General features: G+C 37.1%; 2 protein-coding genes across 3 annotated transcripts in view; one reads left to right on the forward strand and one right to left on the reverse strand.

The window, feature by feature from the left end:
* Positions 1-5,239: 5,239 nt before the first annotated feature.
* On the forward strand, positions 5,240-5,785 carry LOC128780753 (olfactory receptor 52H1-like). The gene has a single exon (XM_053923462.1). The coding sequence runs from the start codon at positions 5,240-5,242 to the stop codon at positions 5,783-5,785; it is 546 nt and encodes a 181-aa protein (XP_053779437.1).
* Positions 5,786-7,771: 1,986 nt separating this feature from the next.
* Positions 7,772-20,706, reverse strand: part of KLHL8 (kelch like family member 8) — a 71,520-nt gene continuing 58,585 nt past the window's right edge. For both annotated transcript variants that reach the window (XM_024574751.3, XM_053922527.1), the window contains 4 exons: positions 12,247-12,415; positions 11,865-12,024; positions 9,191-9,392; positions 7,772-8,962 (listed from right to left, as the gene is read on the reverse strand). In XM_024574751.3, coding sequence (XP_024430519.1) covers positions 8,839-8,962; positions 9,191-9,392; positions 11,865-12,024; positions 12,247-12,415 — 655 coding nt within the window. In that variant the 3' untranslated portion in view covers positions 7,772-8,838. The remainder of the gene's footprint in view (positions 8,963-9,190; positions 9,393-11,864; positions 12,025-12,246; positions 12,416-20,706) is intronic.

Raw genomic sequence — 20,706 nt, forward strand, 5'->3', positions numbered from 1 at the left:
CACTGGTCAACTACTGATTAGTTGTGGGTCTTAAAACACTTAATGTCTTTGAAACTATTTTTTAACTGTGAAATGCAGAATTACTGTAGAGATTAAAATATTATTTAAAATGTTGTTATAAAATAACTGGTACAGACTATACATTTAAAAAATTATACGTATCAATACTCCCCATGACTAGTGCTCAAGTTTAAGAAATTCCTATTCTTAACTCATATTCTAACACATTTGTTCAGGAAGACTGAATTTAGCCTCAATCATTAAGATAATGGAAGAACGATTTGTCAAAACAGCAACAAAAACAACTAGAATTTTTTTGCATTCAAGTAAAGTTTGCCCTCAAAGAAGCGATATACTTCATTCACTGGAGGAGCTATTGCTCAGGGTGACTTTAGTACTCTTCCACTAAAACTGTTTACTTTTGAAAAATTTTTTCCAGTGAAAGAAAATATTCTTTGTGGGTAGACTGCACCTGTGATAAGCATGAAATATTTTGAATCAAGTATGATGAATAAAGCACTCAGGACCACAGCCAAGTTAAGACCCTGCTCAAAATCAACGTGACTTTCATGAGACCAGTTCTTAGATGACAAATGGGATCTTCAGGCTGCTTTTCCAAAGAGGAGTTTCAGATTAGTTTTTAGCAATGACAACACAGCTAAAAAAAAATGTACCTTCATGAAGTTACTACCTAGAAGGACAACATTCATCTTAATGCATAATGAATCTTATTTCTATACAGTACAGGTCTGCAATTGCTTGAGAGACAGTTGCTTAGTGGCCGATTGTACCGGTTACCTTTAACTTTTGTAAGGGTAACAAACATCTTCCTATTTTCAATTAAACAGAAAGATCCTTTTTATGAGAAAAATATTGCAGCCAACCTACTAAATCAATTTGTATTTGAGTGATGGAGAATAAATAATTACATTGCTTTGATAAAATTCATAAAAGTAATCAGTGAGAAGTTTTACCGACTGTATAGAAAGACATTCCTATTTAGAATAGATGCAATGTATTTTAATAAATAGCGTTGATATGAACCCAACTCTTTGATCTCAGTACTTGATAGTGTATATAATAATTTATTATTTTGATTTGCTCTGGAGTATTACTATACAAATTTATATATGGTCTTAAGACAATATTATGTTGAAGTTTTATTGCCACCTGTAAACTCCACATAAAGGGGAAAAGAGACAGAGCCAACGGCATCCCAATAGTAATTTCTTTAAAAGTCTGAGATGAGAAATCACAGAAAACATTCTTAACTGATAAGACATGAATAGATTCTAAATGCATTCTCTACACGGAGGAAAAGGGAACAAAAAATGTTTCACATTTATCATTTGCAAGAGTAGTTTATGCAATTTCAACAATCTCTTAACTAGACATTTCATAGCATTTTAAGTTCAAAATACATATGGTAATTAAGAGAATGAATAATACTCCTCAGAGGGAATACAAGGTTTATTCAGACATTAAAAAATAATCAATTAGTTACACAAAATATGGTGAAATTAGTCAAAAACAATATCAAGTAATTTGTTTTTAAAGTGGCAGTGCAATAACAGTAAAGCAGTGGCTTTAATGACTATATGGGAAAATCACACAAAAGCACCTAGAAATATATCCTGAAGAAATAATATGCAAATTTTCATTTTTTCTTTTTTCCATGTACAATTTCAAAATTTAGCTCTATTTTATATCACTTTTTGATGGGCATTTTAACATCTGAGCTAAAGTAACAGGCCTCACAATCACGGAGCCATCTTTTAATATTTCATCTCTTTATACCTATGAATATAATCATCTTTCAACTCCATGATTCCTTCAGCCTGATTCTCATTTCATATCTTAAAGAATATGTGTTTACTAAAGAGATTGGGCATATGATTCCGCTATTTATCTTTTCAACCACTGCCAGGTCCTTCAAGGCTGCGCTTCTGACTGTGCACACATAATGTGCCTGCCAGTCAGCCACATTTCCGTTTGCTTCATGTGACTTCTCCTATGAGTAGTTCGTATTTTATGGGTAGCTGGGGTACCAACTTAGTATGTTAGATGACTACTGTAAAATAAAAATCACAATTGGAAATGTAACATCTTTCTATTCCTAAATTCTATACACATGACAAAGGCAGAGATGTTAAAGAAAAAATATTTTAAATAATCTTAGAAATAAGATCAAAATCCCCTTCACCACCAAATAAACAGAACAAACTAACTAGTAACTACAGCTTGACAAGCACTGTAATACAGGAACACCATCAGATATGACAAATACACAGTTGAAGCCAGGTTTTGAGACTTATTCTCTACATTCGGCCAGTTGTAGCCAGTCTTGTAAGTCCTACAGAGTTAAATGCACTGGGGACCGTCTGAATATGGTTATAGTTATATAAGAGAACACTGGTTCAGATCCAGCAGTGACATATGAACTTGCTCACAGGCTGAGAGCAAAAAAATGGCATAATTTGGGAACTTTTAAATCTGCTTCATGAAAGACCTTTTTCTGCTACGCTGAGCTCTCCTACAATTTTGCCTCTTTTTTTTGGAGGGTCTATCATACCTAATAGATACTAGCTTTTGTAATGTAGCTTTTTGATCTACTGCACTGACAAGCCCAGGTTGCCCTTTAATGAAGACCTCCAGCGCTGCTTAACTAGGTAATGAACTTCAGGGCTGGCTAGATGGGGTTAGTGTTTTTCATTCCCCTGCTTCCCTGTGAACCAGAAGACTGACCAGTAGTGAACTATACTGAATTCTAAGGCATGACTAAAGGAAAATTTAGAAAGGTCTGGAACAGAAGTATCAAACTGCATTGCAAATACAAAATAGAAAATATTTAATATTCTTCATAAATATTTATAAAAATATATACATATAATGAATAGGTCATTTTATAATGCTGGTTAAAACCATCAAAAGCTGTTAAATCTGTAGGTATATGAATATCCTGGCTTCAAATTAACGTACAGAAATATTTTCAATTCAAGTTCAATAAATATACCAAAGGGGATTAAATAAAACAGGAAAGGAGAACCAAGATGGCGGCGTAGGTAGACACACTGCGCCTCCTCGCACAACCAGAACTGACAGAGAATCGAACAGCAAGGGGGACCAACACCAAGAAAATAGAAAATAAACATTCATCCAGACTGGTAGGAGGGGCGAAGACGGGCACCGGGGTGGAGAGGACTCGCGTGGCTGTGGCGGGACTGAGACTGGCGGAGTGTGGGACGGATGGCGCAGGCAGTCCGAGCACTAGCAGACCCTGCGGCCCCACATTTGCACAGATAAACCCGGAGGGCCGGACTCAGAGTGGCAGAGATCGGGACAGGCAGAGCAGCGGGTAGCACCCCGCGGCCCCACATTCGTGCACAGATAAACCGGGACGAACGGCGGGGAGCGAAGCAGATTGCGTAACCCAGGGCTCCAGCACGGGAGAAATAAAGCCTCAAACCTCTGATTGAAAACGCCCGTGGGCGTTGGGGCGGCAGCAGGAGAGACTCCTAGCCTCACAGGAGAGGTTGTTGGAGAGACCCACAGGGGCCTAGAGTGTGCACAGGCCCACTTACTCGGGAACCAGCACCAGAGGGGCCCAGTTTGATTGTGGGTAGCGGAGTGAAAGACTGAAATCCGGAGGAGAGTGAGGCGGGCGCCATTGCTCCCACTCGGCCCCTCCCCCACGTACAGCGTCACAGCGCAGCCACCAGCATTACCCCACCCCTGGGAACACCTAAGGCTCCGCCCCTTAAAGTAACAGACACGCCAAGACAAAAAAAAAAAAAATGGCCCAAATGACAGAACACTTCAAAGCTCCAGAAAAAATACAACTAAGCGACGAAGAGATAGCCAACCTATCCGATGCACAGTTCAAAGCACTGGTTATCAATATGCTCACAGACTTGGTTGAATCTATTCGAAAAACAGATGAAAAAATGAAGCCTATGCTAAGAGAAACAAAGGAAAATGTACAGGGAACCAATAGTGATGCGAAGGAAACTGGGACTCAAATCAATGGTGTGGACCAGAAGGAAGAAACAAACATCCAACCAGAAAAGAATGAAGAAACAAGAACTTGGAAAAATGAGGAGAGGCTTAGGAACCTCCCGGACGCCTTGAAACGTTCCAACATCCGAATTATAGGGGTGCCAGAAGGAGAAGAGGAAGAACAAAAAATTGAAAACTTATTTGAACAAATAATGAAGGAGAACTTCCCTAATCTGGCAAAGGAAATAGACTTCCAGGAAGTCCAGGAAGCTCAGAGAGTCCCAAAGAAGCTGGACCCAAGGAGGAACACGCCAAGGCACATCATAATTACATTACCCAAGATTAAACGCAAGGATCTACATCCAAGATTACTGTATCCAGCAAAGCTATCACTTAGAATGGAAGGGAAGATAAAGTGCTTTTCAGATAAGGTCAAGTTAAAGAAGTTCATCATCACCAAGCCCTTATTATATGAAATGTTAAAGGGAGTTACCTAAGAAAAAGAAGATAAAAAATAGGAACAGTAAAAATGACAGCAAACTCACAGTTATTAACGGCCACACATAAAACAAAAACGAGAGCAAACTAGGCAAACAACTAGAACATGAGGGTTGTCATTAAGGGAGTGGGAGGGGGTGAGGGGGGGAAGGTACAGAGAATAAGTAGCATAGATGATAGGTGGAAAATAGACAGGGGGAGGGTAAAAATAGTGTAGGAAATGTAGAAGCCAAAGAACTTATAAGTATGACCTATGGACATGAACTATAGGGGGGGAATGTGGGAGGGAGGGGGGTGGGCAGGATGGAGTGGAGTGGGGGGGGAAATGGGACAACTGTAATAGCATAATCAATAAATATATTAAAAAAAAAAAAAAAAAAAGACAGGGACATAGTTACTTAGGCTTAATCACATGATATTGCTTATCTACAAAAATAACCATCTCCTATGGTTTATTAAGAAATGTATAATATATATAATGTATATATAATGTATATAATGTATAATGTATATATAAAGGTATAATGTATAATAGCAAATAGAAGGGGGCAATCAGGGCCAATTCTACAGGTGCCAGGTCATCTAGGGGGCAGGAGTTGACTTGCATGTAGGCACCCTGAATGTGACAGTTGCAGTCTTCAACCATGCCCAGTACCAGAGTGGAGTTGTTGTCTTTCATAGCCCATTCTGACAGCTGATTTGTCCTCAGGGCTCAAAAGCCAGTGGATCCCGTACTGAAGTGATCATGTATAACCTGAGCTGTTACAACCCCAGTTCCTTTATCCTTGTGGGAATACCTGGCCTGGAGAAATTCCACATATGGATTGGGATTCCCTTTTGTGTCATCTATGTTGTGGCTATTGTGGGCAATTGCATCCTCCTCTACCTCATTGCAGTTGAGCACAGCCTCCATGAACCCATGTTCTTCTTCCTGTCGATGCTGGCTACCACAGACCTTGTCTTGTCCATTGCCACAGTGCCCAAACTGCTCAGTAACCTCTGGCTTGGCTCCCAGGAAATAACCTTCTCTGGTTGTCTCACCCAGATGTTCTTCCTCCACTTCAGCTTTGTGGTGGACTCAGCCATTCTGCTGGTCATGGCATTTGATCTCTATGTGGCCATCTGCTTCCCTTTGAGATACACCGTCATCCTGACTCCGCAGGTGATCATCAAGCTTGTCGTGAGCATTGTTGCGAGGAGCTTCTCTGTTATCCTGCCAGATGTTTTTCTGCTGAAACGCTTACCCTTCTGCAGGACACGTATCATCCCACACACATACTGCATTTGGTGATTGGCAACACCAGGAACCCAAGCACATGTGGGTTGGACCCACACGCTGTGCAGCAGAAGGCAAAGGGGGTTTTCATCATATTATAGAACTAATGTATGAAGGCAGAATATAATGAAAAAGATACCTACCCTTAAGGTCACAAGATGACTATTTAAGGGAGACTTAAAGTATTTAAACTACAGGGAAATAAGTGAAACTTCTCCAGAGGGTGGTACCTAATAGTATAAATAATAAAAAAGGGCTCAAGTATTCTGAACAATTCAATAACAAGGACTGAGAAAGGTGGGCTATTTGAGAGGCTGAAATAATGGGAACAACCTTCAGGAAAAGAAAAAAACTTCAGAATGTATAGGAAGCACCTTTTCTATAAATGGAGAACCTGAAAATAAAACGTTGCAGGAGCAGCAATAGTTGAGGAGCACAGTGCTGCCTATCTGAAGTGAATATTAAGAGTAGATTAACCCACCACAAACAAATAACAACAAAAAATCACTCAGCAAAATGTTTTATGATTAGTCATTTAGTTGACAAATAAGTATCAGCTTGTGAAAGGGCCTGAGGCAACATTAGCCTGAGGAGCTGTGGTTGCAGAAACTACTTTCTGCCAAGAACTAAAAGTGATTTTTTTTTATCTGATCCAAATGGGATTGAGGTACAGAGGCAAAGTCCACATGCTATAAAATATCACCAACCTCTCATGGTTATTTTATTTGCCTTTTGTCTGTGGTGAGATAGTTTGCAAAAATGATTTATTTACACACGGGCATAATATATATTGTGGGAATTGTTCCAGAAGAGCTGGAATCATCCGCTGACTCTGGGAAAACAGAGGAAACTAAAGAAAAACAGAGAAAACACAAGAAGGAAGCATACCTACTCTTTCTGGCTTGGACAGTTTACCTTCTTCAAAAGTGTTATTACTGTATGGTTGATTGTTTCCACTGTGAAATGAGCTTCATTCCTCTCCTTGGGCTTAATCAGCAGTGGTGAGAGCTCTTGGCCTTTCAAAAGCCCCAAGGGGTTCTGCTCACTCAAGGTACTGCCTGTCCTAGATAGAAGACCTGGAACTGCAAGGACTTAGTAGTCCACCCAGACTTTGGGACATCAGAGCCTCAAGTACTAGACCCCTGGGAAGGGCCTCATTGTGCCCAATTGATTTCGTGGCAATGGTCCCTGGTTGATTTCATGACAATGGTCCCTCAGGATACCACAAGCTTGAGTGCCTTCTTTGAAGTCCAGGAATAGGAATAAGAGGATTGTTCACTTGGCGGTCCTCATCGAGGGCTTGGGTTTGGTGAATATTAGATAATGAGCAAGGCAGACAAGGTGGGAAGTCAAGGGCAGATCTCAGACCCAGATCCTGGAGGATGCCTACTAAAGGACATATAGAGGCCCTACAAGGAGAAACACATTAGGCTAAGAAAAGACAGCATGGACTCAGATCAGCTTTCCTCATGAAATAGAGACTGTCGGCATGGGGACCAGATTTTAATGTCTTAAGGGGTTGGAATGAGGACAGATAAATGGGGCAGAAGAAAACAAGTAGAATTGGGCTATCTTGAGGACACAGTTCAATAGCCAAAACCAAATGCTTTGAGAGCTCAGATCTAGAAGAGCAGACTCGGGCTCTGTGGTTTCCTTGTGATTGAAAGTTTCTATCATTATGTGGGTTTCTGCCATCTGTGTGTATTTGCATGTGTTTATAATAATAATGATATTACATGATAGTTGCTATGCATTGAGAACTTAACATTTCCAGTCATGGAGTTGAGGCCTTTGCTAATGTGGCTGCCACAAAAATTCTATGAAGAAACAGGTGTTTTAGAGAGATCAAGTACTTTGTTTGGTATAATGAAAAAAATAACACCGATCAAATGTAAACCCAAGATATGGGACTTTAAAATTTGATTTCTTCAGCAGTAAAAATAATGTGACTTTAAAAAAAAAAAAAAAAAAAAAAAAAAAAAATAAAACAGGAAAAAAATCTTTGTTTTACCAACAATATCTTTTATTTGTGATGAATGACTTGAACTAACCAGTAAACTATAGTCTACATAAGGTTTATGTAAAAATGCATTCATTTTCTGATAATAAATTAATCCAGATTCTGTACAGTTAGAAACACCAAGATGGTGGCAAATAGCAAAATAAGGAGTTCAGAATCAAACAAGTCAAAAAAGAGTGTTGAACACATATTTTAAGGTTCCCCTCATTAAGCAGTCACATAAGCTATATCCTTTTTTTCTCAAGGTTTCTTCACTGGGCACCAGAATAACATCAACTCTAAAGCCTTCCTGTAGTATTACCCTGGTTCAACTTTTGATTATGTAAAAATTCCTTTTTGTATGAGATGAAAAAATAAAAGTGTACATTCGTTCAGGTGGAATTCGTTCAGCTAGGTCTCTTGGTATCTTAACAAGTCAAACTGAAATTAAGATCTTCTAACACTCCGCAAGTTTCTGAAAATGCAGCCAAGTGGCACTCAGAAAGAGGACACATTTGTTTCTACTTCTGTAAATATCCAAGAAATTGAAAAATCAACACCTACAAAAAAGCAAGGCATAAATTCATCAGCACCAAATAGAATTGCTCTTTAAAAGAAGGTTTCTTACCTATCCTGATATCCTGGTGTTGATGAATAGGTTCTAATGTGCCCTCTAGGAAAAATCCACTGCCTAAGGTTAATACCTTTAGGCAAAAGAAAATGTAAAACTATGCAAATGACTCTGTTTTACATTTTGATTCATCTACACTTTTTAAAAGGGATTCTAACATTTGACATGACTTTAAACCTTTTTTCAGAGCAGGGATGGTTTCAAGTTACAATGTCTTCCTTCCCTACTCAATTATTTGCTAAAGTGGAAAGAAACAAATTTAATTACTAATAATTCTTTACCTACTATTCCAAAAGTTGCACTTAGTCACAATACAACAGTTTACATTTAAATAAGACTCTAGTAGTAACTAAAATTATTCAAAGATGGTCATACAAAATCTGGGTCATCTTTCTTGACTGTCAGACAAGACTAAATCGTTGATGGCCGAAACTCAAATCACATGCAGTCAACCACATTATTGGGCCCGTGCCCTACATCTCGAATTTGGCTAGTTAAACAGGCACACACAGCTACACCCGCTCCAGCTCTGCAGTGAGACACAGATCCAACCAGCTCCCATCTGCAAAGACAGCGCAGAAAGAATGTTATCTTGAAACAAAGCATGATTCACTCAAAATATCAACAAGATAAAAACTGCCTATTACGGGACAGGTTTTAAAAGAGACCAAGCTTTCTTAGGGAGATGAGATATCCCAAATGTTTTATGTTAACTACATCTAGCAGCATTTTAGCACTGTGAAGTAATCAGTTACTGGAAGATCCCATTAAAGCAGATAACAAAAATTACCTATTCAGCACTGGATCAAATGCTTCTACAGTATTTAAGTATGCATTGCCATTATGACCACCAACTGCAAAGATCTTGCCCATCACTGTTGCGATCCCCACTCCACCCCTGGGAGTGGTAAGTGCTGCTACATAATCCCACTTGTTGTTTCGAGGGTCATACCGCTCAACTGAACTCAGAGGAGAATTATCATCAAAACCACCTACAGAGAGAAAAAATTTTAAAGAGCATTACATTTTATAGAAATTAACTGCTAAGTCTCAATTCAACAACTTCAACAAACCTAATCTTTTAAAAACATTTTAGAGAACAGAGAAAGTCCGGGAAAAAATGCACCTCAACATCTATCACCACTACCAACTCCTATTAGATATTTTCTACAATTCAAGATAATTGAAATAGTATTTTATTGCAATACAAGGATTTAATCTTAAAGTAGGAAATACTGTAGTCCCTGTATCTAAGAATATAATTTAAGAAAAAAGAAAAAAAACAACAGACATTCCTATAATTTTTCCTTAGCTTCCTATGAGCAAGCAAGACAGCACTGAGATTCCTCTGTGTGTACATGTGTATTATATTTTTAAACAGTAACAAGGCTTGAGAAGAAAATAAACTACATTAAGTCATTTGACTCATTTAGATATAAGTTAAAGTTTTCCAACTGTTTCCTTTAATACTGTAACTACCATCATAACTAGAAACGGTAAACTAGGATTGAATTCCTACCAATTTTTGCCAAGACTACATCCTCGGGCTACAATATTGTAGGTGATGACAGTCCTCTTTGCAGATCATTCTAACAATGTTACTTATAACATCTCTGAGGGTTAAACATAGGCTGTTATTTTAACAGTGCTTGCTTTTTCCTTTACAAATAAATGTCTCTCTTTAGGCTCTATTTCAGTCTCCATGAGTAACAGTTTTCTTTGGTGACTAACCCTATTTTCCTGAAGACAGAAGTATTGATATTATGATCACCCTATGTAGAAACAATGTCAGTAAAAAGAATATCAACATGTAACTTCTCTAATGGCTTTAACTTGATGTAATCAACTTAACTGAGGTCAAATTCACCAAATTTATGTGCATAACTTGACAAATAAATGTATCAACAAATGATAATAAATATCATCACCACCATGACATAGAACATTTTTTCATTATAATAAAGAGTTTAGTTTTAATTATTGCTCATGCTAATGTAAAAGATTAAGTTTTTATTGGTTATATTTTTCATAGCCCTCTTTTGCACTGGCTCCCTATCATTTCCCTACGTAATGCATATAAATGTCTAAGAAAGAATTCAAAGCAGAGGAAAGAGGATGCAACCAGCTTGTGAGACATATGCATACAGTTACCTCCAAAGCTTTCTTACTCAAAACAATTATATCTGTTTTAAGTAGGATTTGAAGACTTAGAGGGTTTTTTTTAATGTTCAACCTGGGTCTGTTTTATTCTTACCATATTTGTTCTAACTATAAGGTTAGATTTAAAAGTAACAGCAACAATGATACTCCTATTGACATAACATATATAATGCCTATGCTGGACAGGCAGCTGTGAGGTGGCAACTGTGTACTGTAAAATCTGGTTTCTCATAGACCCAAGTCCAAATTCCAGCTTTGTCACTGGTTAGTCATATGACTGTGAGTAAGTTATTCATCCCTCTGCGACTGACTCCTTCACAGAACTGCTGTGATCAGGCAAGATCTGAAGGTAAATTATGTTATCCCTCCTCTTCTTTAATGCACATGAGCACTGGAAGATTCAGCATTACTTTTATTACTTGCAGATATGTAAATGCTAACAATATTCCACTCTCGTTTCAAAAACTCTAAATTATGTAACACCAAACAATTTACGTCAACATAAGTATGACATGTGCTAGTGGCAAACTCTGAATTTGTTTCTTCCTCTGCAAAGGAAGAAATTACTAATCCCAATATAGCTACCTATTCATTGGGTAACTACAAAGTACCAGATGCAGTTGGAGATTCTTAACATATATCACCTGTAATTCTTAAAACAATTTTGAAAGATAGGCATTATTATTCCCATCTCTCAGTCCTTTAAAGCCTTACTATTAGAAATGAGTGGACCAGAAATAGCATCAGTTATCACTAGGGAACCGATAAAAATACAGAATCTGGGCCCTTCCTCTGCATTTCAACAATACCTCCGTATTATTCATACGCATATCAAAGTTTGAGAAAGCACTGCCCTATGGTTCCTTCCAACCCTGCGAATCACAAATCAATATAATGATGCTAATACCCATCCTGTAGTGCTTAAAGTAGTCAACATAATTCCCCTGAGATGCAAAAAACATGTCTTAGATCTTTAAAGATTTTAGCAAAGCACATTCAATTTCTGCCCTTAGATTAAAAAATATGTATCTTATTTAAATGTAATCCCTTAGTTTAGATACACTTACTAGGAGTATGGAGTAGCAAGTATATCTAAACTTCTACATGGAGGCAGAAGTTTCAAACATGAAACAGGAAGATGTAAACAAAAAAGCATGAAGTCAACCCTAAGATTTCAAAAGCAAACCTTAAGACGGATTCCACTTGAATCTAAATGCATTATAATTTGTGTTATTGTGTTGTTTTATAACACTGTAGTTGTATACCCTGTAAAAAATTAGACCAGAGAAATACCATCCACTCACCAACAACGTATAAGCAACCATGGAGCTCACTAACTCCATTGCCCGCTCTTCGTTGACCCATCTCTTTAACTTCTATCCACTTATCCAGATGTGGATCATACCGCTCCACACTAGATAAAGAAGCCACTCCATCGTTGCCACCTACTGCATAAACATGGTTCTAAGTAAAGAGAAAATAAAAACATATCACATCAGACTTTGAATTTACTTATATATTATCCTGATGGTAGACCAGAATCTTGAAAGCAAGCAGCATTTTGTGAAATAATATGGTGTATAATTGATATGTGCACATTGAAGATATGAATATACCAGATCTTCTCCTATTTGGTTAGGGATGTGATACAATACGATCCAATGAGCAAGTTGCCATATAACTTACTATTAGAGCCACAGAGCCAACTCCTCCACGGGGAATATTCATTGGTGCGACTGTACTCCACTGATCACATTCTATGTCATATCGCTCCACATAGTTGAAGCAAGTGTTGTCATCTAACCCTCCAATTGCATAAATTGGGCCTCCTAAGGAGGCCAAGGCAATTCCTCGCCTGCAAAGTTGATAAAACACACTTTAGCATATGGTTTTGTTTTCAGAAAACAGGTAGCAAAAAAACAATTGTGCTAATGCAAGTCATTCATGATGTTAAACTTCAGCGTGTATTTAGACTTATCAAAGCTTCTAAAGGGATGGTTACAGTATTGCCAAATGTGCAAGTCTATGTTAACAGTGCCCTCCAGAATTTTATGATGCATAGTCTATACAGGTTACTTTAAACTCAAGTGAAGTAATAAGGTAAAACCCAACGAGATACTATAAATGGAGTCCAAAATATTCAATTAGTAAAACACGGTTGCATAATTGAAAGGTTGATGAGTTGAAAGCTGATTTATTATGGAGATCAGAAGTCAATGACATTTCCAAATTCATGTAATTTGCAGAGCATGTTTTGTTGCAGGGTTTCACTATACTGCACAAAAGAACATCAATTTTTATATTACAAGCTTTATATCATACTGCTTTACTTATGTAAGACATTTTTTTCTGTTCTTGGAAAAGAGGAGATTTAGCCCATGTTAAACTACTGTAATGATGATCAGAAAAAGATCACATAAATTTCTTAAAAAACACAGTGTAGCAATCAAAAGTTGAACTATTCTAGAACTATTATCTGTCACTGACGTGGTATGTACTTTAGAAAAAGTAGTGTATTTTATAAATCTCTCCTACCTTGCTTTTTCATCTGTAACCCATTTGAGACAGGAGAAGATACAGCTAATATTAATGAGTTAATGCAGATGAAGTACTAAGAACAGTGACTAGCTCCTATTTAGTGCTATGTATTAGCTATTGTTATTGGTGAGAGCAGCAGTTCTACTGAGATTCTAACTCTAAGTTTATCAAAGCAGTATCCTAGGAAAGAATTCTTAAGGATAATGTTGTCATTCATTTTCAGTCACCTTAACCTCTTTTCTCTTGAGTATAAAGCAATGACTCATAAAATATTATGGTTATACAGCTATATGCCAAGAAATATGAAAACCTGGGTGAAATGAACAAATTTCTAGAAAAGCATCTAGGAAAAAAATCTTCCAAAACTGAATGAAGAAGAAGCAGAAAGCCTGAACAGACCAGTAATACCTGAAGAAATCAAAACAGTTATCAAAAAACTCCTGGCACACAACAGCCCAGATGGTTTCACAGGAGAATTCTTACAAAACATTTGAGGAAGGGCTAATGCCTATCCTTCACAAACTATTCCAAAAAATCCAAGAAGACGGAAGACTCCCAAACTCTTTTTATGAAGCCAGCATCATCCTAATCCCAAAACCAGATAAAGACACAACAAAGAAAGAAAACTTCAGGCCAATATCGCTGATGAACATAGATGCTAAATTCCTGAACAAAATATTCACAAACCGCATCCAGCGATACAGTAAAAAGATCATCCACCATGATCAAGTGGGATTCATCCCAGGGATGCAAGGATGGTACAATATTTGCAAATCAATAAACATAATACATCACATCAACAAAAGACAAACATAACATGATCATATCAATAGATGCAGAAAAAGCATTTGCTAAGGTACAACACCCATTTGTGATAAAAAAACACTCAGCAAAGTGGGAGTACAGGGAGCATACCTCAACACAATAAAGGCCACATATGAGAAACCTACAGCCAATATCATACTCTATGGGCAAAAACTAAAAGTTTTCTCACTAAGACCAGGAACAAGACAAGAATGTCCGCTTTCACCACTTCTATTCAACATTTTATTGGAAGTCTTAGCCATAGTAATCAGACAAGACAAAGAAATAAAAGGTATCCAAATTGGAAAGGAGGAAACAAAACTGTCATTTTTTGCAGATGACCTGATAGTGTGCACAGAAAATCCTATAGATTCCACCAAAAAATTACCTGACCTAATAAACGAATTTGGCAAAACAATGGGATGCAAAGTCAATATTCAGAAATCAAAGGCATTTTTGGACACTGACGACAAAATATCCGAAACAGCAATCAGGAAAAAAGTCCCATTTACTATAGAAAAAAGAAAAATAAAGTACCTAGGAATAAACCTAACCAAGGAGGTCAAAGACCTGTACTCAGAAAATTACACAACACTAAAGAAAGAAATTAAGGAAGACACAAATAGAAGCATGTACCATGTTCATCGATTAGAAGAATTAATATCATCAAAATGTCCATACTACCCAAAGCAAATTATAGATTCAACACAATCCCTATTAAAGTACCCATGACATATTTCACAGATATAGAACATTTCAAACATTTATATAGAATCATAAATGACCCCGAAGAGCTGCAGCAATTTTGAGAAAGAAGAACAAAGTAGGAGGGATCACAATACCTGGTATCAAACTATAGTACAAGGCCACAGTAATCAAAACAGTATGGTATTGGCATAAAAACAGAAACAGATCAATGGAACAGAATAGAGAGCCCAGAAATAAACCTAAGTCTATATGGTCAATTAATATTCGACAAAGGGGGCAGAAGCATAACATGGAGTAAAAATAACCTCTTCAACAAACGGTGTTGGCATATCTGGACAGTTACATGCAAAAAATGAAACTTGATCACCAAATTACAGCATACACGGAAATATACTCAAGATGGATAAAAGACTTAAATATAAGTTGTGACACCATAGAAGTCTTAGAGAAGAACATAGGCAGGAAAATCTCAGATATTCCACCCTGCAATACTTTCACCAATATGTCCTCTAGAGCAAGGGACATGAAAGAAAGAATAAAGAAATGGGACTTCATCAAATTAAAAATCTTCTGCATAGCTAAAGAAAACATCAACAAAATGGAAAGGGAACCAACTACATGGGAAAATATATTTGCAAATGATACCTTGGACAAGGGTTTGATCTCCAAAATATATAAAGAACTCACATGACGCCACTCCAGGAAGATACACCACCTAATTAAAAAATAGGCAAAGGACCTGGACAGACACTTCTCCAAGGAGGACAAACACAGGGTCCAGAGACATATGAAAGGATGCTCAGCATCACTAGCCATCAGATATATGCAAATTAAAACCACAATGAGATGCCACTTCATATTGGTCAGAGTGGCCAACATAAATAAATCAACAAACAAGTGCTGGTGAGGTTGTGTAGAAAAGGGAACCCTAGTGCACTGTTGGTAGGAATGCAGACTGGTGTAGCCACTGTGGAAAACAGTATGGAATTTCTTCAGAAAACTAGAAATGGAACTGCCTTTTGACCCAGCAATTCCACAGATGGGATTATACCCTAAGAATCCTGAAACAACAATTCAAAAGAACCAATGTATCAATATGTTCATAGCGGCACAATTTACAGTAGACAAGTGTTGGAAGCACCCTACGTGCCCATCAGTAAATCAGTGGATCAAAAAACTATGGCACATTTACTCAATGGAATACTACACAACAGAAAGAAGGAACTCCTACCCTTCGTGATAGCATGGATGGATCTGGAAAGCATTATCCGAAGTGAAATAAGCCAGGCAGTGAAAGACAAATACCATATGATCTCACCTATAAGTGGAACCTAATCAATAAAAAAAACAGCAAGTAAAATATAACCAAAGACATTGAAATAAAGAGCAAACCAATAGTAACCAGAGGGGAGGATGGAGGAGATAATGGGGGGAAAATGGGGAAGGGTCCTCCAGGAACATGTATAAAGATCACATGGACAAAGCCAATGGAGTGTAGAATCAAGGGTGGGAGGTAGGAATGGGTGCTGTGAGTAGGAGTGGTGGGGGGGAAATGGAGATAACTACTTGAACAACAATAAAAAAAGAAATATTTTTAATTTAAAAAATAATAAAATATTGTGGTCATAAAAATTTGCAGGTGTGCAAACACAAGTCTGCACTCTAGAACACAAGGGTGCTATATGATGGCAGAAATAAGTGTGCCTAATAATTTTCCTCCTCATTCACACACCAAAGCACAAGAGCACATGACATTGGCTAGTTCCTATCCCTCAAAAGTCTCCTCTTGATTTTCATGACATTGCATGTTAGTGTTCCCTCCTACATCTCTGGCTGGTGCTTTACAGCTTCCTCTGTCAGTGCCTTCTTTTCTACTCCTTCATTAAATTATGAAGTTCCCTAAGGCCTCTTGTCACCCTATTGCTTCTCACTATAGGCAATCTCATCTTTTCAATGGATTTATGGTAATTCTAATATCCAGACATATATCCAACTTCTACCTCCAATCTGTCTTGCTGGCTCTTTAACCTTCACTTTAGTGTGACTTGAAACTCACTGTCTACTTCCCCATGATAGGCAGAATTCTAAGATGTCCCCACCAGGGTATTTACTCTCTAGTTTTTGCTTATGATATGCTCCATTATAAGGCAAAGGAGAGATTACATGAGTGTCTACTCCAATCATACATGCCCTATAAAAGCAGAGAGGTTTATCCAGCTGGTAGCAGAAGAAAAGTCAGAAACTTAAAGAATGAGGTGGATTCTGCATGCCACTGCTTGTTCGACAATAGAGGGGAACACTTGGCAAAAACCTGACAGTAGTCTCCAGGAGCTGAGAGTAGATGCTGGCCAGCAGCCAGTACAAATGAAAAACTCCACCCTACAATCATAAGTAACAGAATCCTATCAATAACCTACAAGACCTTGGAAGAAGCTTCTTCCCCAGAGCCTTCAGATAAGAGCTCAGCTCAGTCTACACCTTAATTTTGGCTGTGTGAGTCCCTAAGTGGAAAATCTAGTCATACCTGTTGGATATCCGACCTGTGGAATGGTGAGCTAAAAAATGGATGTTGCTTTAAGATGCTAAGTTTGTGGTAATTGGTTACACAGCAATAAAATACTAACAGACTCATCACAAGACAAACAAAAATTTTATTCTGTTCCTATCTTGTTTTGCCTAATGCAAAAAAGTCACATCACTATCCATATTCATATGCTTAAACCAAGAACTGAAGAATCATCCTTGCCTCTACCTTATTGTTCTGTCTAGCTCCCACACCTAATTATTTTGCTGATAATACACTTTTGAACCATCTCTCAAATATGTCTTCTTTTCTTTATCCCACCTTCTATTACTTTAGTCCAAGTCACCATTATTTCTTGACTGAAATATTACAATAATCCTTTTGCTTTCCCAGACTGTTTTCATGATGGTCTTCAAATCCCTCCTCCATTTCATATGTAGAGCATCTTAGAAATGACAAACATGATTATATCATCCCCATGCTATTAAAAAGGGCATGTGTTTATATGTAATTCAAAACCCACTAGATAAAATAAATCTTGGCAAATCTGAAAGGCCCTCATTCCACTGTGGCCCACCTCCCGATTTTCAAGGATTCTTCATTTCTTTCTGCACACCCCCACCCCCACTCTCTACCCACTACTATTTAACTAGGCTAAATTATTGTATCCCTTCAGACCTTGGGTTAAATGGGACTTTGTTAAGATCTTTTCCACTCTCCAGCACCCTTTCCTTACTCTGTGCTAACATCACTACTGCCCGTGTACTTGTGTCTTTATTTGTATTTTCCATTCTAGAATGTAAGCTCTATGGAACCAGGGACTTTGGCTGTCTTATTGTTGTATCTTCAGCCCTTGGTATATCTTGCAGTGGTCATTTATAACCAGTATTTGTTGAATAAATAAATCAACCCCTAGAGATGCTCTGTTAGGATGAGGGGTTTCAATAAAACCACAGGTTAAAGAAATACCAGTGTCCATTTTAGTGGGGAGATGAAAAAGAAGGGAGGGGAGTAAAGAAAACCAGTTATTTTACATGAGAATATGATCTTGGAATGTATACTGAAAAAAAAAGATTTGGGGGAATACAAATTGGTAAGTAATGACAAAATAATTGTAGTTCTGTTATTTTTTTTATATAGTTGGGTAGCTATTGTAACGTGCTCAGGGAATATTTTAAAAGATTAATGAAATTCAACTGCTATTTGCTAGAGAAGTTTCAATTCTTGGCTAAAAACAGCTTAGCATAATAAAGAGGCAAGAATATAAAGATTAAAAATGTACCTCAGGAGACACACACGTGCACAGGCACACACACTCACACACAGATCCCTTCCTGATCACACCCTGATTTACCCCGGCAGGGACACCATCCTGACTGGGATAGCACTCACTTCCTTGTTTTTCTTCAGAGTTTCACTCCCTAAACAACAGAGTTTAATTTTGCTCATTTTGATTATATAATGTTCAAAATACTATGATACTCAGTATTTTGCTGTGTTTGACTTCTCTTATTAAACATTACATCTTGAAGATTAAAAAAAAATGTACTTCAGGGTTTTCTCCCTCATTTTAGTTTACGCACTACAATTTAAACTCTTAAAATGTCACTTGTAGATAAATGGGAGGTAACAGCGTATTTTAAGATCAGTTTTTTCCCCCTAGGATTCTTTTGCCTTGTGAGGGGAAAAAACAGCTAAAAATCTCTTTTTAGCAGAACGCTCTTCACAGTTCCATCTAATCTTTCATACTTAGTAACACATGAAGAAAACCCAGTTGAAAATTTAAATTGGCAGAGTACAGAAAATTAGATGGCAATGTCTCCCATGTGCAGTTCAACCTGAAATTGCTTGTTTCGGCAAGAAGTCATTTTTAGCTCTTACAGAATGTTGCTATTATTTACAAATCATACTTGCCGTAATTGTTTGAAGTTAAGTTTGTTTTTTTACTTTTTGTTGTTGTTGTTGTTGTTCAAGTACAGTTGTCTCCATTTTCACCCCACCATGGCCCCTGCCCCACCCATCCCCACCTCCCACCCTTAAACCTACCTCCTTTGGCTTTGTCCATGTGTCCTTAATACATGTTCCTTGATGGACCTTCCCCTACTATCCCCTATTATCCCCCCCCTCTGGTTACTGTCAATTTGTTCTTTATTTCAATGTCTCTGGTTGTATTTTGCTTCCTTGTTTGCTTTGTTGATTAGGTTTCACTATAGGTTGTTTTTTTAAAAATAAAATTATAATAGAGATGTTTTGATTTTTGTTCTCTATACAAAGCTACTCTTAAGCATTTTTGGATACTTATTCAGATAGCCCTCTTTTTCTTTCCACTGTTACAATTTCACTCTGAAACAAAGAGGCAGAATTATTGTAGCTGGGTTTATGGAAATTATTAAGCTCAGTCTTTGAAATCCTCACCCTATTTGCTGAATTTTAAATTGAAAAAATGAAGAGAATAGGTAAGTCAATCTCCCACTTCGTGCAAAAAATGTTATCTTCCTGACATATAATTCCAGTCATTGGGAGGTATTATAGTGTGCTGTAGTATTATTATTATATTGAACTATAAATATTTATTCCTTCCAAGACACCATACAGCTCTTAAAATATCTAGATACTTTCTTAAGTGCTTATGTCTCCAGACCAAAACTCTTCAGCAATTTTTTATATGATATGGTTTTCAGATCTCTTACCTACTAGCTTGTACTTCCACGCAGCCCACATTTATAAACATTTTTGTGCACCCCTATAGACCATAACTATTTTCAAATTATAAACATGTACTAACAGATTATGTTCATTATAAAACATCCACTTAAAATAAATTTAAAAGGATGCAATTAAAAATGTTAATCACTCCCCAACTGATACTGCATAGTGCACTTCGAGACCACAGCTATAGATACCGACGGATCAGCATAAAGAACAGTGCAACTGCAATCTCCCTCGATCGAAAGGCTTCAAGTCCTTTCATGTAGGCAACTATATTATATTTACTATTTTCCTCACTCTCCCTTTTTTAAAAATGCTGTGCAAGTACTTTTTCCATGTGAAACATAATCATAAACCTGACATCCCACTATGTTGTACTGGTATAATTGATTTTTTAAAATTACATAAAGCAGGTTTTAATCTATAACTCTAATTTTAATATTTTTAGGTTTTGCCTCTAGCTCTAGAGTACATTTTTGGTCTACTATATTTCTGAATCCTGATTTCATCACATATCTAAAAATGTGGTATTTAACTCGTTTCAAAAATTCTGAACAGGCTAGTCAACATTTACTAAGTCACATTACTAGATACCTTCCTCTCCTTTAGACTGATCCATTTATCAACATATATTTCAATTTATTATAGATGAAGATTTTAAATATTAATACTCATGATAAAAAACAATTAATAAAAATAGTGGGACATTTTCTTATCATGTTAAAATACATATATCTTAGTCCTAAAGCCATTATCTTATTAGAGAAACATTTTTAATTCTCAAGAAAATTTTAAAAAGTTATAATAAAGCATCACATTGGATACTTTAACAAAATGTATTTAAGAAGATATTTAAAGGTTCT

This window comes from Desmodus rotundus, chromosome 4, assembly GCF_022682495.2.
Source record: "Desmodus rotundus isolate HL8 chromosome 4, HLdesRot8A.1, whole genome shotgun sequence".
NCBI classification, from domain to species: domain Eukaryota; kingdom Metazoa; phylum Chordata; class Mammalia; order Chiroptera; family Phyllostomidae; genus Desmodus; species Desmodus rotundus.